The sequence below is a fragment of the Actinia tenebrosa genome, unplaced genomic scaffold, assembly GCF_029948245.1.
Source record: "Actinia tenebrosa isolate PJP-AT-01 unplaced genomic scaffold, QUT_ActTen_1.0 PGA_scaffold0__85_contigs__length_37466705, whole genome shotgun sequence".
NCBI lineage: Eukaryota > Metazoa > Cnidaria > Anthozoa > Actiniaria > Actiniidae > Actinia > Actinia tenebrosa.
In genome coordinates, this window is record NW_028292569.1 from 8,884,841 (window position 1) to 8,902,784 (window position 17,944).

The 17,944-nt window shown below is 36.1% G+C and overlaps 3 protein-coding genes across 6 annotated transcripts in view; all 3 read left to right on the forward strand.

Annotated features, from left to right (window-relative positions):
• LOC116293378 (3'-5' exoribonuclease HELZ2) overlaps positions 1 to 6,909 on the forward strand; it is a 30,032-nt gene extending 23,123 nt beyond the window's left edge. For all 4 annotated transcript variants that reach the window (XM_089029072.1, XM_089029075.1, XM_089029078.1 and 1 more), the window contains 9 exons: positions 190 to 275; positions 350 to 490; positions 620 to 826; positions 1,158 to 1,450; positions 1,644 to 1,970; positions 2,162 to 2,383; positions 3,649 to 3,808; positions 4,256 to 4,423; positions 5,122 to 6,909. In XM_089029072.1, coding sequence (XP_088885198.1) covers positions 190 to 275; positions 350 to 490; positions 620 to 826; positions 1,158 to 1,450; positions 1,644 to 1,970; positions 2,162 to 2,383; positions 3,649 to 3,808; positions 4,256 to 4,423; positions 5,122 to 5,216 — 1,699 coding nt within the window. In that variant the 3' untranslated portion in view covers positions 5,217 to 6,909. The remainder of the gene's footprint in view (positions 1 to 189; positions 276 to 349; positions 491 to 619; positions 827 to 1,157; positions 1,451 to 1,643; positions 1,971 to 2,161; positions 2,384 to 3,648; positions 3,809 to 4,255; positions 4,424 to 5,121) is intronic.
• A 1,181-nt stretch (positions 6,910 to 8,090) lies between these two features.
• Positions 8,091 to 9,041, forward strand: LOC116293384 (dopamine receptor D5-like). Its single transcript, XM_031700805.2, has one exon. It carries the CDS (start codon positions 8,091 to 8,093, stop codon positions 9,039 to 9,041), a length of 951 nt encoding a protein of 316 aa, XP_031556665.2.
• A 3,647-nt stretch (positions 9,042 to 12,688) lies between these two features.
• LOC116293361 (uncharacterized) lies at positions 12,689 to 17,743 on the forward strand. The gene is made up of 3 exons (XM_031700779.2): positions 12,689 to 13,127; positions 15,135 to 15,243; positions 15,402 to 17,743. Exons 1-3 carry the CDS (start codon positions 12,777 to 12,779, stop codon positions 15,836 to 15,838), a joined length of 897 nt encoding a protein of 298 aa, XP_031556639.2. The 5' UTR covers positions 12,689 to 12,776; the 3' UTR covers positions 15,839 to 17,743.
• The last annotated feature ends 201 nt before the right edge of the window (positions 17,744 to 17,944 follow it).

A 17,944-nucleotide genomic window follows, 5' to 3' on the forward strand; every position in this document is an offset into this window, starting at 1 on the left:
CATTTGTGCAATTTTCTTGTAGACTGTCGCTTTCAAAAAAAAAAAAAACGTTTTACTTCTTTAAGCTATTCTCTCATTGGCTTTTGGCATGAACATTGGCTTTAGTAAAACTTGATTTTTTACTTTTAATTGTAGTTTAATATAATAAAATCTTACCTAATTTTAATATATTGATATTTATTTTATAAGGCGGATGATTACAGCGTTGGAATGCAAGTTGAAAAACTCGTCGGAACTTGTCAAAACAATCTGCCTTGGACAAAGTCCTTCACAAGGTGCGTCAACCCATCTCTAAAGCAAAACCTTTATTTTTGTTTTTAAATTATTTGTGATTCATTTATCATTGTAGAAAGATTTCCTCTTCCCGAACAAGAATTATCCCTTTCTGATCATTACAGAACGTCTGGATTTAAACCACTGAATGATTATCAAAAAGATGCTGTACGTCAGGCTTTGTCAAGGCCTTTCTCGCTCATTCAAGGTCCACCAGGTATGTTGCCAAACTGTTATATAATAGCAATTAACCATCTATCTTTGACTCTTGCAATTTGTAGTTGTGACTTGACCTTCGAGGATAAACATAGAATTTAACTTGGATAACATTTTGATTCTTCATTAGGGACCGGCAAAACAGTAACTGGAGTGCATGTTGCATATTGGTTCGCAAAGCAAAATGAAAAGCAGAAGCCAGCAGAGAAACAAAACAAGAAGTCAAAAAAGAAGGCAGCCAAGATTAAGACAGATCATGATAAGGAGGAAAAGGAGAAGGGACCACCACAGGTGCTTTACTGCGGCCCATCCAACAAATCAGTTGATGTTGTCACAGGTATTGCGATTGTTTATTTGATTGTTTGTTTGTCTCAGAAAATCAGTCAAAGTAATAGCCAGCATGATTACGGAAATTCGATCTCAAAATTTATTAAAATGGCTTTTGCGACTTTCTGGCCATAAGTGGTGAAGCAACGGTTTTGAAAACCCTACAAAACGAAGGTATTGCAAAATACTACTTGTATGTTTTTATATGGACATTGTTTACAAATGTATACTTGTCGAGGCACATGATGGTCGATGGTGATTCGAGAGATTAGTAACTTGACTTCGACTAGACCTATTTTTGATATAAATGTACTTTATCTAGACTTACCTCTCTTATCTAGAATATCTGCTTAAGATTCCCGGAATGAAGGGCAAGATTCTTCGCGTGCACGGTACACTTATAGAGGAATCTGAGTATCCCATTCCCAACAAGATTAAAGTTTCCAAACCCACTGCAAGTGATGATGAACTCAAGATTCCAGAAGGCGAAGTTAAAGAAGTTTCTCTTCATCATTTCATAAGGAGTGAGTTGTCTCCATTCGCCACAAAACTAAGAGAGAAGGAGGAAAACTTTAAAGAACTACGGAAACGAAAAGAAAGACCAAGTGAGGAAGAGGTTGCAGAATATTGCAAAGTGAGTGATTAAAGCATATTATTATGGCAATAAGGTTTATTCGCGCGCTATGATTGGTCGAATCGGTATGTGCTTAATATAAACAGCACTTATAGCTTTGCCTTTCAGCCATTAAACTAACATCTATTTCTGGAAAATGCAACAAATAATAATGCAAAAAGAATTCAAATTTAAATAATAATTTTATATTTAGATAATTGCAGAAGCTGAAGAATGGGCAATCACGAAGTCTGGCAGAGAAATAATACTCTGCACGTGTTCCCGAGCAGGCAGTATGACGATCACTGAATTCTGTGATAATATTCAGCAGTGTATTATCGATGAGTGTGGGATGTCTACGGAACCAGAGGCTCTGGTCCCCATGACGTCATCCAATGCTAAACAGTTCGTTCTGATTGGTGACCACAAACAGCTGCAACCAATCATCACTGATAGACGTGCCAAGAGTCTTCAGCTGGATATATCAATATTTGAACGACTTGCCAAGCAAGCATACATGTTAAGGATACAATACCGAATGGTACGTTGTGCATATTATTAAAGCTGAGGCAATTCCGTAAGATTCACAACAGTTTGAGGGTGGACTTCTAATTGGGAGGGCGGGGGGGGGGGGGGGGGGGGGGGGGGGGGGAGCTAGCTGATTTCTGATTTCTGATTTCGCCTTTTCATTCGAATCGGTTTAACAAAACGATTGATGAAATTAATTTTCAGCATCCATCAATCTGTGAGTTTCCCTCTAAGCAGTTTTACGATGGCATGCTACAAACATCTGACATCGTGACGTCCCGCAACACAGCTAACGTGCAGATCTGGCCTGCATTGGGTACAAGAGTATGTTTCTGCCACATTGAAGGCGTAGAAGAATCCTCTGTTATATCAACTGTTGACAGTGGAGCTGACTCTAAATACAACATGGACGAAGCCAAGAAAGCTGTAAGTTCAAATATGGGCTGTAGGAGAATATTTGGTTTGTGACGGGGAAAGCCTACCCTCCTTAATTTTTAGTAAAAAGAAAATACAACAGAAACTGGGCTCCCTGTTTTAATGACGTATTTGCGGTTTTTCATAATAAGATACTAAAATACTAAAAACTATTAAAGGAGGTCGAACGACCATTTAATTCATGTTTATTCATCGAAGACTAACGTAACAATCAATAAAACAAGGATAGACAGATCCAAGAGAGTAATTAGCGATTCGGTCTACTAAAAACAAGCATTTTCCCCGTCACAAACCAAATATTCTCCTACAGCACATGGTTCAAATGTTTGTTTTCTTTAATTACAGTCTTTAGTAGCTTTTTATTGCGAGAATAACTTTTATCAGTCAAATCTCGATCGGGGGGGGGGGGGGGGGGGGGAGGGGGTTCCAATGAGTGGACGGACTGGAAGGTTTGTCCGTCCGTCCTTGCTCTTCCTAGTTTCCTTCCTATTTTTGTCCAGTCCTATTTCCCCCAGTTTTGTTTGGTTTCTCGAAATTATTTGCATCAAACGCCGTCTGCTCTAACGAATTAATGACGAAGTCGTCATATACAAATCGCTTGCCTTTTTGTAGATCTTATACCCTAAAAGGGACCATAGAATTCAGTTGGTGCGCATTTCCGTCGTTATCACCCTAAGCTGGACCAAAACCCTGATTTCAAACCCTAAAAGGAACTACGAGGACCCCCGCCCCCTTTCATAAGGGAGTCCCCCCCCCCCCCCCCCTTAGAAAAAGTGATTTTTATTTTTATTTTCCTACTAGGCTATAAGTTATATTCTACTAGTAACAAAAGTGCCGGCTTCGAATATCAAAACTTACATTACAATTAACGTTTATTCTAAACTTGTTTGCAGCTATGTGTTTGACCAACTAGTTGGATTTGAATAAAACAACTAGTCATCTCGCTTTCATCTGGCCTATGAGTCAACAGCCTATTAGGCCTTAATATGAGTCCTTTTTGGCCATATAAGGGGAAGGCATAAAGTTTAGATATGGGGTACATTTCGGCGTTCCTTCGTCCGACCGTCCGCGAAAATATAGGCGTAAGAAATTTAATAACTTTGTTGCAAGTAAAACATAGTTTCTTTGTTACATTTTCTTGCTTCTCGGCCAACACCACTACCAACATCATATTTTATTTAGTTACATCGGAATTGAATCCTGGTTCATTTTACATTAATATGCACTGCTCATTATATGTTTATGTTATATTTAAGGTCTATCTGGCTAAATACCTGGTTAACAGCCACATACAACAGATAAAAGAGAAGAATGTAGTCATCCTGACGCCATACAGACAACAACGCAAAGTCATTCAAGATATTCTGAAAGGAGCTGGCAAGGATATCCTTGTTACTACTATCATTAAAAGCCAAGGTCATTAATAATTATTTATTACTTGTATTATTATTCATTATTTGTATTACTGTATCAATCTATTTTCAAGCCTCTTCTACTGAAAAAACTTTTTTCATATTTCAACAACCTTTGTCCATTTTGTGTTTTTGGCGTACGTTAATCAAAAAATTCCAGGGTTTCTCTGGATTCTTCACTTTTCCTACCTGCCAAAAACCCAATCCAAGTCGTGCACTGACTCAAATAGCAGTAGTTGATTCAGGGTTTGATTACTATAAATATAGAAATTTGATTGAGTGGAAAACAAATATGTAGAATACGTAATTTATGGTTTCTGTAAATACCTCGTGGATCACAGGAAGATGATATAAAGGCAAAGCAAGTGTGTAATAGTACTTCAACTTGTAAAAACACTGTATTAAAATAACTTTTTTCATTTAAAATTTCTCTTTTATTTTTTCCCTCTAGGAAGTGAATGGGACTATGTAATCCTGTCTCTGGTTCGTTCGCTTCCTGAACAAGAATTAGAACCTGAACCATCGTCATCATGGCTCGGTGAACATCTTGGATTCATTTCGGATGAACATCAGATTAACGTGGCCCTGACACGAGCTAAACATGGACTTTTCATCATCGGTAAATCTTAACATTAATCTTTCCTTCAATAATTTGCAGTCTTTCATATTAATCCTCAATTGTTTCCAAGATAAAGGCTAAATATCACGAGTGATTAAGACCCTTTCTCATGTTTAATGAAGTAGTCAGATTAATTTTGCAGTTCAGTTCTTTGGCACTATTTTTTTTTGGAGTACATGTGACATCGCCATAGCTGCTATAATAGTTGACTTGGCGGCCATGTGTCTTTTGTTTTCATATTCTCATGGAAAGGGATGCACACCACCAATTGTGCTTTGCACATTTTGCTGCGAACAAAAGTATAAACTACTATTGGGAACTTCTGTCTTTAACTCAAATGGGAAACCAGCTGCTATACAAATACCAAAAATAAATATAAAATACAAGCAACAAGGCATGACACTCAAAGAATGTATTACAACTATTACCACAGGAAGAACCAGGAAATGAAAATGGATTATTTTGCATAAACTGAAACTTCAATGAACCAGCCTTGTTATCTCTCCAGAAACATTGTTCACGCGCGAGAGCGTGTGTGTGGTGGTGGTGGGAGGACGGATGACATTGGTGTTGAAAGTCCTGTTTGCTTTGAGCATGTTTATTTGTTTATTTCAGGGGTTCACGTTCTTGTTCGTCTCAGTTTCCACATGTACTTTCCAGCACTTAGCACATATACTTAAACTCTTTTTCTTCCACAGGAAATAAAAACTTACTATCGTATGACCCCATCTGGCACAGTCTTATACAGCACTGCGAAGAAAAAAAGTGCATCGTTAGTAAAGCGTGGCCTTAGTATTTGTAACTATATATAATGAATACCAACAGTCAATTCCACCAGGAAACGAATAACCATTACTAAGCATTTTATGCTACTTTTTATTTTTTATTTTTATCTTTTTTAATGTCACAAATCATGCTTTTATCAAATCACTTATGAAATAAGTGGGGGGAAACACCGCGCTTATTCGCTGGCTTCCATCTATTTTTCATTTATAACATTTTTTCTTAACGCCGCTGGAGAGGCGAAAGAGGACTCGATCAGGTCCCTTACGATGCCTAACTCCTAAATAGTCATTATACGCCTAATATCAAAAAACAGATACAAATTAATAAGTTTTCAAAAGATTTTATATCAATTCAATATAAACGTCTGCTTGTGTGTCCTGTACTGACATAAGACATAATATATACAATTAATTGCCTACGCTCTTGTTTCTATATAAGCTTGCTTCTCTCGTGCTCTTTTCTTTTTTTCTTTTTTTTTTTTTTTTTTTTTTTTTTTTTTTGTCATGTTATGGTACAGAAACCCACGCGCCCTTTGTGTTCTTTTTATTTTTTGTATTCTTTTTAAAAGGATATTCGCGTGCAAATGATGCAAAATAAATGTCGAATTTCTGAAACTTTGCCAATCCGTAAAACAACCGCGCCGACAAATTTCACCCAAAAAACAGAGGATCAAACGTGCAATCCTGCAAATAAAATGACTTGGAAGTCGATCATTTCGCTACCTATCGTGAGCTATGTGATGAGCCTTCAAGTGATATAAACAAATAGTAGTTTCGTTGGAAAAAAATAAAACAAGAAGAATTAGAACGCGATGTTTTCCAGGTAATAATCTGTTTTCGAAAAAGTGCTTTTCATCAAGCATTAATACTAAGATTCTTTTTTGTTGGAAAAACAACATACATTTCGGAACAAAACTGCCCCTTTGTCGTTCTCGCTGGCCAAGATGAAGCAGAAAATGTCGCTTTTCTGTGCGATAAATGAATGTTTTTATTTTTCATTTCTTATTTTGAACGAATGCAACTCTTTACCGTCGTTTGCATTACTACGCGGCCGCCCCGGACGCAAATCGCGTCTGGGGTGGCCGCGTAGAATGCAAAAGGCGGTAAGATTTGTCTGAAAACCTCTGGATGACTCGTTTCAAAAACTTTTCAAAAAATTGACATTTATCTGTCATTTGCCCGCGAATTTACTTTAAGTGACTGTCTACTATTGTTTGAACGTTCGATTTGAGACTACGAGCATATGTCTGAATTACCATTGTAAACTTTCCGATTTTAATGAGGACCTATGCATATACACGTTTTGAACCTTAAGAGGATAAAACCCCTAAGTTTTGCGTGGGGCCTTATTAAAAAAGATATCGAATTTGGAAAGTTATTCGATAGGGGTCTGATTCTCCAGCAATTTTGATTATTTTTGTCTTTCGAAATTTTTTGCGCTTCATGCTTCCTTGTTTTTGGGGTTTTTTCTTCAAACTAGTTACTGTACCAAGCTACTTTTCGTGTAAATTTAAATAATCTGCCATACCAGAAAAATACACAACAAATGAATAATTAAAAACAGAGCAAGCTAAAGTTTTAATGTACAAAATATTTGTAATCTATTGGTTTTTATACTGTGAACGATATTATAATCATTGCTGTCATCACTTTATTGCAATCAATAAAGGGCTTTTAACTTAGCGTGGTTTATAATACAAAGATGAGAGTATGTGGTTTATAATAGTTTGGGTTTCCTTGGGATCAGAGTCTCCTCTTTCTCTCCAAAAGGAAAATACACTATATACAGGGAATCGTTTGGAAGAGGTTAACGAAGATTTAATGTTCTTTTAGTATGATTGACGCGTGGAAGATCGCGTGGTAAAACTCGAAGGAAGAGACCTTATGGGCTTTACTCACGTGGCAGCCATGTTGACTAGAATAAGAGATTTTCCCAAGCGTAGCTAGCCTCGCATTCAAGTGCTTGAGATAATAAATTTATGCAGGTTAAACGAAAGCTTTTATTCCCATGATAATAGACATGGCTGCCGCATGAATAAGGCCCATTCGTTATAATGCAATGTTTCCCCATTTCAGACCACGTGTCATTCGACCAAAGAATAAAATTATTTATGTTGTATCCATATTCAGGTGTCTTCTGATGCGCAACCGTTCAAAAAATGTGTATATCAAGGAAAAAATAATATTTTCAAAATCACTTGTATTTGAATTGGTAGTAGTGTGGTTGCAGTATTTTTGCAGTATGTGGAATTTTCTTTTCAGAAATATAAACATTTGAAATATCAATATGCAAAGGAGATGACATAAATTCAAGAATGCTGCATTAAGACAAGATGGGATTTCAAAATTTACCACCAAAGGATCTTGGATCTTGTTCACATTTTCGTTCGTTCACTTGTTAATTTATCGACGCTGGAAATACAGTCGAGAAGCTAATAAGCACGTAGGTTTCGTTTAGATTTACTTGAATGTTGTTTTTTTTTTTTTTTTTTTTTTTGTGAAGCTATTCTTCATTGGTTTTCAATTAGTGAGGCACCTTCCTTAAGTGTGACGTCTTTCGTATAGAAAACGACTTCCGCGTCCAAAATGAAAAGCAGTTCCGTAAAGATTTGTCGCAAGATTCTTTGTCCTAAGTTTCTAATTTCTTCAGCTGAAAACTAAATCATTGATCAAATTGTTTGCTTCATTCTAGCTTTTTTTGTGAGCAGATGGACCAGGAAATACGTCAAAACTTAAAAGTTCTATTGTTCTTAAAGACATTCTGCCTATGGATGTTCATATATATACATATACATATATATATTGGCTCTTTAGAAAGTGAAACATAAGCAAAGAATAAGCAAACTTCATTTTTAAAGAGGGATAGTTGCTAATCCTTGAAAATGGTCGAAAACATTACAGAACCTATTACTTCAAATCTATTGTGTCCAATCTCGGTAGATTATGACCCATTCAACACCAGCAAGTATCCTAAGCCAGCTATGCCAACATGGGTATTAACTAATATCATCAGTTTTGTCGTCGCTTTTCCAACATTTTACATCAATCTGTTGGTTATTTGGACCATACTTGAAAAAGAGAACCTCAGATCGACCAGCTATAACCTACTGCTTGCCATCCTTTCCCTGACTGATTTGCTGGTGGGACTTGTGGTACAACCACTATTTAATATTGCTCATCTTTGTGGTTTATTGAGATGTGCTTACTCTTGTGACTTGGTTGTTGTCTACTCCATTGCAGTTTTTGTTTGTGTTGGATGGTCTGTTTCCTCCTTAACGATGATCAGCGTGGAAAGATACTTATCCATAGAACATCCACTGTACTACAGGGCACAAGTCAATACCAAGAAACTGATAATAGCGACTGCAGTAATGTGGATTTTGATGCCACTGTTTCTTGCGGTGAGTAGATTTCAATCCAACTACTCTTACAAGATAAAGCAAGCTCCGATAGGAGTGACTTTCGGTCTAAGCGTTATAATTATCTTCTTCTGCCTGACAAAAGTAAACCTAACAGCCCGTCGTCAGATGAGAGCCATCAACGTCCAACAAGTAGCCGTACAACAGACAACAACCAAGAACAGAATCAAGGAATACAAACGTACTTTTGCACTAGGGATTTTAGCACTAGCGTCTGTAGTCTTTTACCTTCCAACATTCATCGTCAAAATTATTGGCGTTACCAAAGGATTAGAATGGAATGAGGACTTCAAATACATATCCCAACACATCTTTTTGACATTCATTCACCTTCAGTCCCTCGTCAACCCTCTCATCTTATCTCTTCGTCTTTCGTATATCCGTGCTGGTGTCACGAAGAAACTCCGGTGCTAGTGAAATGTGCTAGTGAAAAGACCAAACTCAAGTCACTCCAATGGGACAATGTTTTGATCAAACGAAAAACATTAGAAATGTTAACTGTGTCGGGCTGGGTGCATGCCAGGGCTGCCAAAACGCCGTAGTAGCCGTAAGGCCATTCTGAGCTTTTATTGTGCCCATTGAGATTAAATTACATAGTTAGGATCACTGTCACTAAAACATAGAACTATTTTACATCAAGAAGATACCAAGGCTATATTCAGAGAATGGACGACCGAACAAGTCACAAGACTCTCCCTCCCTCAAAACGAGACGTTGCGCCAAAAAGACCAACAAAAATAAAAAGAGCACCTCGAAAATAGCAGAGAGGCAGAGTTTCAGCTTAAAATATAAAATGGAATGTTTTATACGGATTTATATAGGGAAATGTACGCTGGCTGCCAATCTTACTATACTTAGCTAAATAAGCGTTTCACATGCAAATTCTTATAAAATATTCGATCTCATATTTAATGTCTTTTCTCCTATAGTCCTTTGAGCGGAAACTTTGTCCTCGTACTAATAATATCAATGAGCTCTTTTAATTTCACAGCTGCTCGTTTTAAGTTAGTAGTGTATATAAATCCTTAATTTATTTTATTCCTATGAAGCCCAAAGGGTGGCTAATGTGCTTATTTCACATTACTTGTGACTATAATTTATATTTTGGGGTGTTTGGGTATTTCTTTCTTCCTTTACTACTGATATTTTGATCATAAACTACAAAGAAATGTATGGAGCGATGTTCGATGTTGAGTGTATGACGTCACAGACTCCCAAAAATAATCGTAAAAATATCATACTTTCGTCCTGAATATCGAGAAAACACTTCATACAGTGATTATTGGACCTTTAAAGAGTATTCTTAGGAAGTTTCAGCTGAATCCAAGTTATAGCGATTTTCGTCGTAGTAGCACTTTAACAATAAACTATAGTACAGTGTCACATAAAGCTACAGCAAATAGCCTTTTAAAAAAGAGGTAATTTGTATGATCTTCAATGCATCGCAAATTCTGTAAGGAAAATATATTTTTGGTTTTTTTCGTAAGGCAAAGCCGTCGCGTTTCCGTTTACAAAAATTAAGGAAAAAAGAAAGGTTAAATTGTTATGAGTACCTTACTGTGTAAAATTAATTTTGTTTAAAGGAAGGACGAAAGAATGATTTTCTAATTCTATGACCAACCTAAATAGAAAAAGTGTCACCAATACATACCCGATTATAAAAAAACCTTCTTAGTTAATGAAACTAACACTATCTTTTCATATTTCGAATGATTTTAAATTTCCGATTTCTAAACATTGTACTTGGTTCAACAGTCGATTTCGACCTTTTTGTTATTCATTTCCAAAAATATCACAATTTCCAAACAAGGTCTTCGATATTAAGCACGTTCATGGGCAAAAGATCCCATCGTCAGATTTTTTTAAAATTTTCCATGTAGTGGAAAGTACATCATACTAGAAATAAAATAAGCAAATAAAAGATGGGGGTCCCTGAATTCGTTTAGCCGTCAGAATATGTGGAAGTCGCCCTTTTTACGGTAAAAACGTAAACATGGAAAGATGTCAAAAATATGTCATATTTTATTGAAAAATAAATTTATCGACCCCATTTTTCACAGAAGTCTAGATAATAACCAAATAACTAGGTAACTCTTAAAATTTGTTTTAAAAACTAGAAATATAAAATGTTAATGTGCTACGAGTGTGGACTTAGAACCTTCACGTTATGTGAAATTCTATTCCAATTATGAGTAAAATATGTATTTCGATTTGATCCCATTGTGAGATTTTTTAAAATTTTTCCTTTAAAGTTAGGTATTACCAAGTACTTTCAAAAAACGAAATAAAAAAGGGGGGTCCCCAACTTTGCTTTAGAGCTATAAGAGATTTTTAAAAAACGTTCTTATGATATTTTTCTTATTAAAACATTGGAATGACGTCATCACGATGAGCGCACGCTTGCTAAATGCATGCGCAGAAAAGATGTAGTTACTCTATGTTTGCTTCAACCGGGTTTATTTTTACAAATTCATATTGAATAAAAGAAGGTATTATTTGAGCCAATCAGAAATGATCAGATTTTACTTCTGAAATGCAAGAAGATGCTAAGGGAGAGTTGCCTATGAAAACCAGTCAAACGTTTCTGAAAGTTAAATGCGGTGATATCATAAAAACAAAAGCCATTAACTTATCTTAGTTTTCCGTAGCTTATGGATTTTGGTACGAAACTTTTGGAAACTATTTTTGAAATATTTTGACACAGGGATAGAAAAAATATAAACATCTTTGACGCCCGCACCCATCTTCATCCTAGTTGTCCAAAGAAGCGTACTCCATATTTATATCCAAATTTCGAGCTGTTATGTATGGATCATCTATTTCACACATTTCCTGTGGTGCATGTAACGTCATAGTCGCAATGTTGGTTGGCGATAACAAAGCATTTAGTAATACTAAATTTTTTATAGGATTTTTCAGTTGTGCGAACTCAGTGGGGATCGAATAGGGTTCAAGGTGATAACTATGAAATCCAAAGCAATTTAAGCAGATTCAGCGGTAAAAAATAGAAATAAAATAAATAAATACTAAAAAGAAAGAAAGAAAGAAAGAAAGAAAGACAGAAAAAGGAGGAGGTAAGGCCATACGCTGAGTTAGTTTTATTAATTGTTATTCCATAACCTACTTTATGAAAACATTCTTAGATCATGAGCTGTGGGACAGATTATGGGATAATTGCTTTTCAATTTGAAATCTTCAAAATACGGCAAATACCGACATATATGGTAAGAGGAAGTAGTTTATGGAATCTGCCAAAACAACTCGCTCATCATCAGACGCCTCCCTTATTGCTCGGTCCTATTTTGAAAACTTGCTATTTTCGTACTTTTGATGACCGCTCGAAAAAAAATAGAAAGAAGCATCAGAATCAAAAAATGTTTTTGACATGATTCTTAGATGGCTTACATTTTGATATAAAAACGTTAAAAAATAAAGGTCATAAGCACTCGAAATCGGCAAAGCTTGTTCTAGAAGGTGATCGGGAACAATTATTTTAACAACCTACTCAGCTTGATTTCTCACTAGATAACAAATATATAAAAAAACATTACAGCCTGACTTGGGAAAATAGTGGCTCTATTATTATTATTATTATTATTATTTTATCATTATTATTACTATTTTTCATTTTCCCGTTAGTAATAGCCAGTCTCTATTATTCCCGGCCTAATCAATCGAAAGTTCGATTCCATCGAATCCAATCGAATCCAATCGAACATTTAACTACGTTCGATTGTAATTTGGGATCGATTCAGGGGTCAATCGAATTTCGTTCAGTTGTACATTCGAATTCACAATTTTTTAAGCATTCGATTTCGTTCGATTGTCGAATGCTATCGAACCCAATCGTGTGATTGCGTTCGATTGAATTCGAAATATTGATTACGCCGGGGATGATAGAGGTTTTTTATTATCCAAATTTCCATGGTGGTATATTAAAAATTACTTGAACAAAAACACAATTAAAATTATCTTCAGTCTTTGTTCAAAGAAGAATAGATATATAATTTGTCTTATTTCGTTTAGAACTCAAAATATAAACAACTGATGTTTGGGGTATAAATGGACAACGTTCTGGAGATTCGTTCACTTTGTCTTCGTTGATGCTTACAGAGTAAAATATAAATCTTAAACCGACGCCTTCCAAAAATGAAGCCATCAAGACTCTCTTCTTCGCTTTTTTTATTGTCTATTTTGTTCTACTGGTTCCCACCTTCAATCCAGTTGCTTGCTCGTGGTCGTTTCCTCAAACAAGCTCGATTCGTTATCGATTTTCTACACCAACTGTCCGCCACACCGCTTCAGATCTACAACGTCAGTAACTCGATTGACTGTACGTTGAAATGCATTGAACATGACCAGTGTTTGTCGTTTAACATGGCAGTCAATACTACGGGAGGATTCAAACTCTGTCAACTTCTTCCTACTGACAAGTACGAATCCTCTATTGAATTCAAACCAAGTTCTGAGTTCAACTATCATCACATTAATGTTGGTTTGGTGAGTATAAAATACGGCCTTGTTTGTATCGAATTTTCTACATCGATATCTTAACTGAAACTGAATGCCTCACTTTGCGACAATAGGCCAAAATTAGATAAACAAAAGAATAAGAAAACTCCTTAAAGGTACAGACAATCAGATATAATTTTATATTTTGTAATCCCAATCACATACTTGGACTTGACTTTATTATTTAAGGTGACGAACCATTCACGTTATGAACTTCAAGAGGGCAAAACCCTCAAATTTTGAACGGATGGAACTCTATACTTTTTATAAGCTTATTAGAAAAATTTCTAAAAATCTACGTTTTACTGATCAAATTCTTTAGAAAAGTTAATTTTTCTAACACACGAATATATCGATTTTTGTAGGAATTTTTGTTTTGACTTGAGAGATTTTTTGAGGGTATTGAAATAACAAAATATGACAAATTAATGCATTTCTTTGTCTTTTTGTCAAGAATAGTCACATAGTATTGTAGAATGATTTACTTGCCGGCATTTTTCGCATTCATAGAGCTAATATCTTGTGAGTTTTAAATTTTTCCTGATCATTTCCGGTGGCGAAATTTTTGCTTCAAAAACTCGCGCGAAGGCATCCATTAAATGCTGATTATCTCAAAATGAAGCTCGGGACACCCCATTTTTTGAATATTTGGAATCAGCATTAAATTGCACTTTTAAAAAATTGAAGTTTTAAAAAAAGTTAATTTTTTCCAAAAGTAGCCAGTCACTTTAGGGACCATCATGGGCAAAAGATCTCATCGTCAGATTTTTTTAAAATTTTGCATGATGAATAATGTACAGTACATCATACTAGAAGTAAAATAAGCAGATGAAAAAGGGGGTCCACTGAATTGGTTTAGCTGACAGAATACGTGGAAGGACGTTAGTGAGCATTGTTCGTGCGCATCCTTTCTGCTCATCGTGATGACGTTATTCCAATGTTTTGATAAGAAAAATATCATGAAAACGTCGTTAATCTCTTATAGCTCTAAAACAAAGTCGGGGATTCCCCTTTTTATTTCATTTTTTGAAAGTATTTTATAATAGCCAACTTTAGTAGGGAAATAAAAAAAACTGACGTTGGGATTAAATTGAAATTACATATTTTGTGCAATGCAATAGAATTTCACGTAAGGCTCCAATAAGTCAATACTCGTAGCCCAATAACATTTTAAATTTTAAATTTTAAACAAATTTTATTTGGTAAATTTTTTTCAGTAAAATATGGTTTATTTTTACAGCTTTCCATGTTTACGTTGTTAGCGCGTTTTTACCGTAAAAAGGGTCAACGTCCACGCATTCTGACGGCTAAACGAAGTCGTGACCCCCATTTTTTACTTTCTTATTTTACTTCTAGTATGACGTACTTTTAACATACAAAATCTAAAAAAAATCTGACTATTGGAACTTTTGCCTATGAACGTCCTTAAAGAGAAGAGTACTAAATTCACGGCATTATTTAAAAAACAATGCATGAACTTGGCCTAACGAATTTTTAAAAGTGAGTCAAACAATAGACCTTATTCGTGGTGTGACAATGTTTTCCCATTTCAGCGTGACGAACCTCCAGGGGATTCATTTTCTTTTGTTTTTACTCTTCGAAAGATTCATGAGTATCCCAAAGGATACGAAAGGAATAACGACGATATCCCGACGAGTTTCAAAACAATAGCTCTTCATTCCCCCAGAGGTTTGTCACGCTGAATTGGGAAAACATTGTCACACCACGAATAAGGTCTATTAAGTGTATCTCAAGAGTAATCAACATTAAAGTCAGTTTTTTTCAATGGTGAAGGTCAAGGTGCTCCTTGATAACCTCAAAACATTGATTGTCCATGAAAAAAGTTTCCGTATAATAAACAAGGCGGAAAAAACGAAATTAATTTTTTTAACATCGCAAATGTCTGGGACATCGTGAAATGACTGCATCTTTTTAAACTTAGCAGTGAATTTTTTCTTGTAATATTGAATCCTTGATTGCTTCTTATTTTTATAGGAACGAGGAGTACTCAACCCTTGTAGGAATGGAGGAACGCTTATTTTGCTCTATTGGACGGGGAACTTCCAGTGTGCATGTTCGGCCATATATATCGGAAATTATTGTGGTATAGTTTATATTTTACAGTTTTATACTTTGTCTCGATTATTACTAATTTTGTTTTCTAAAGTCTAGTAATGGGACTTTTGCGAAGATATTATTATATGCTGAAGCAAGAAGTTCAGTTCCATCCAAGTAAATTTAATGCCGATATTATATTTTCAGAATGGATTAAACTTAACAGAAATCCAGTTCACTTGGAGGCCAAGGATAACAAATTCGGCCCATTCAATGCCATTCAGTCTGGTCAAATCTTGAAGTTCAAACTCGTCTATATCTCTGGAGGGATGTCATGCTGGATCACTGAGCCCGGCTATGAGATCACAAAGTTTGGCTGTGGTCCTAATCTTGCAGTTCTCATCACCAGCACATCTAATAATATCATCTCCCCAAACCCATCATACGTAACCCGATATATGAACTACAATCTCCCAGGAGTTGCAAGCAATGACACAGACATAATCCTGCCTGAGATACACCCGCCATTACACGTGAAAGCCGCACAAGAGTTCAGGCTGTGGTATGGAGAAGATCTTACTGACCAACCCGAACATGACAATGTTGGAACATTGGACCTTGATGTCTATGCGTTTTATGCATAAGACGCCAAAATGGAGGACATGGAACTGCTAGGTGTACATGGATCACTTAGTAGTTTGTAGAATCTTTAGAGAGGGATGTAGTGGTACATTGGTCATTTTGTAGTTTGTAGAATCTTCAAGGAGGGATGTAGGGGTACATGGGTCATTTTGTAGTTTGTAGAATCTTTTAGGAGGGATGTAGGGGTACATTGGTCAATTTGTAGTTTGTAGAATCTTCAAGGAGGGATGTAGTGGTACATTGGTCAATTTGTAGTCTGTAGAGTCTTGAAGGAGGGATGTAGTGGTACATTGGTCAATTTGTAGTTTGTAGAATCTTGAAGGAGGGATATAGGGATACATTGGTCATTTTATAGTTCGTAGAATCTTGAAGGAGGGATGTAGGGGTACATTGGTCATTTTGTAGTTTGTAGAATCTTTTAGGAGGGATGTAGGGGTACATTGGTCATTTTGTAGTTTGTAGAATCTTTTAGGAGGGATTTAGGGGTACATGGGTCATTGGGTAGTTTGTAGAATCTTGAAGTGGGGATGTAGTGGTACATAGGTAATTTTGCAGTTTTTAGAATCTTTAAGGAGTGTTGTAGTGGTACATTGGTCATTTTGTAGTTTGTAGAATCTTTAAGGAGGGATGTAGGGGTACATGGGTCATTGTGTAGTTTGTAGAATCTTTTAGGAGGGATGTAGGGGTACATGTGTTATTTTGTAGTTTGTAGAATCTTTAAAGAGGGATGTAGGGGTATATGTGTCATTATGTAGTTTGTAGAATCTTGAAGTAGGGATGTAGGGGCACATGGGTCATTTTGTAGTTTTTAGAATCTTTAAGGAGTGTTGTAGTGGTACATTGGTCATTCTGTAGTTTGTAGAATCTTGAAGGAGAGATATAGGGGTACATGGGTCATTGTGTCGTTTGTAGAATCTTTAAGGAGGGGTGCAGGGGTACATGGGTCATTGTGTAGTTTGCAGAATCTTTAAGGAGGGATGTAGGGGTACAAGGGACATTGTGTAGTTTCTAGAATCTTTTATGAGGGATGTAGGGGTACATGGGTCATTTTGTGGTTTGTAGAATCTTGAAGTGGGGATTTAGGGGTACATGGGTCATTTTGTAGCTCGTAGAATCTTTTAGGAGGGATGTAGGGGTACATGGGTCATTGTGTAGTTTGTAGAATCTTTTAGGAGGGATGTAGGGGCACATGGGTCATTTTTTAGTTTGTAGAATCTTTAAGGAGTGTTGTAGTGGTTTATTGGTCATTTTGTGGTTTGTAGAATCTTTAAGGAGGGATGTCGGGGTACATGGGTCATTGGGTAGTTTGTAGAATCTTTAAGGAGGGATGTAGGGGTAAATGGGTCATTTTGTAGCTTGTAGAATTATTAAGGAGGGATGTAGGGGTAAATGGGTCATTGTGTAGTTTGTAGAATCTTGAAGGAGGGATGTAGGGATACATTGGTCATTTTGTAGTTTGTAGAATCTTTAAGGAGGGATGTAGGGGTACATGGGTCATTTTGTAGTTTGTAGAATCTTGAAGGAGGGATATTGGGATACATGGGTCATTTTGTAGATTGTAGAATCTTGAACCAGGGATGTAGGGGTACATTGTTCATTTTGTAGTTTGTAGAATCTTTAAGGAGGGATATAGGGGTACATGGGTCATTTTGTAGTTTGTAGAATCTTTAAGGAGGGATGTAGGGGTACATGGATCATTTTGTAGTTTGTAGAATCTTTAGGGAGGGATGTAGGGGTACATGGGACACTTTGCAGCTTGTAGACTTTTTAAGAGGGAATTTAGGGGTACACGGGTCACTTAGTAGTTTGTAGAATCTTTGAGGAGGGCTGCAAGGGTACACGATCATTGAATAACATGGTATTGTGACAATGTTGAAGCTATCAAATAAATAAATAAATCCATTCTATACTGGGAACAGTTTCATCCATTTCAAGACTTAATGCATCTTCAGCATGTTTTTTAAAACTTATAATTGTAAAGAAAACACGAAATACAGATTTTATAAAGAGTATTTTTTAGTGTTTAGTGCAAACTCGATTGGAATCGAATAATATTCAACTGCAGGTGACAATGGAAAGCCAAGCAATTTAAGCATATTCAACATATT

What these genes read in the sequence shown, in the direction of transcription:
- LOC116293384 (XM_031700805.2), top strand. Translation starts at nt 8,091, where the DNA reads ATGGTCGAAAACATTACAGAACCTATTACTTCAAATCTATTGTGTCCA.
- LOC116293361 (XM_031700779.2), top strand. Translation starts at nt 12,777, where the DNA reads ATGAAGCCATCAAGACTCTCTTCTTCGCTTTTTTTATTGTCTATTTTG. An exon ending in ATCACATTAATGTTGGTTTG is followed by an intron (nt 13,128 to 15,134) that starts GTGAGTATAAAA and finishes TTATTTTTATAG; the next exon opens with GAACGAGGAGTACTCAACCC. An exon ending in ATATATCGGAAATTATTGTG is followed by an intron (nt 15,244 to 15,401) that starts GTATAGTTTATA and finishes TTATATTTTCAG; the next exon opens with AATGGATTAAACTTAACAGA.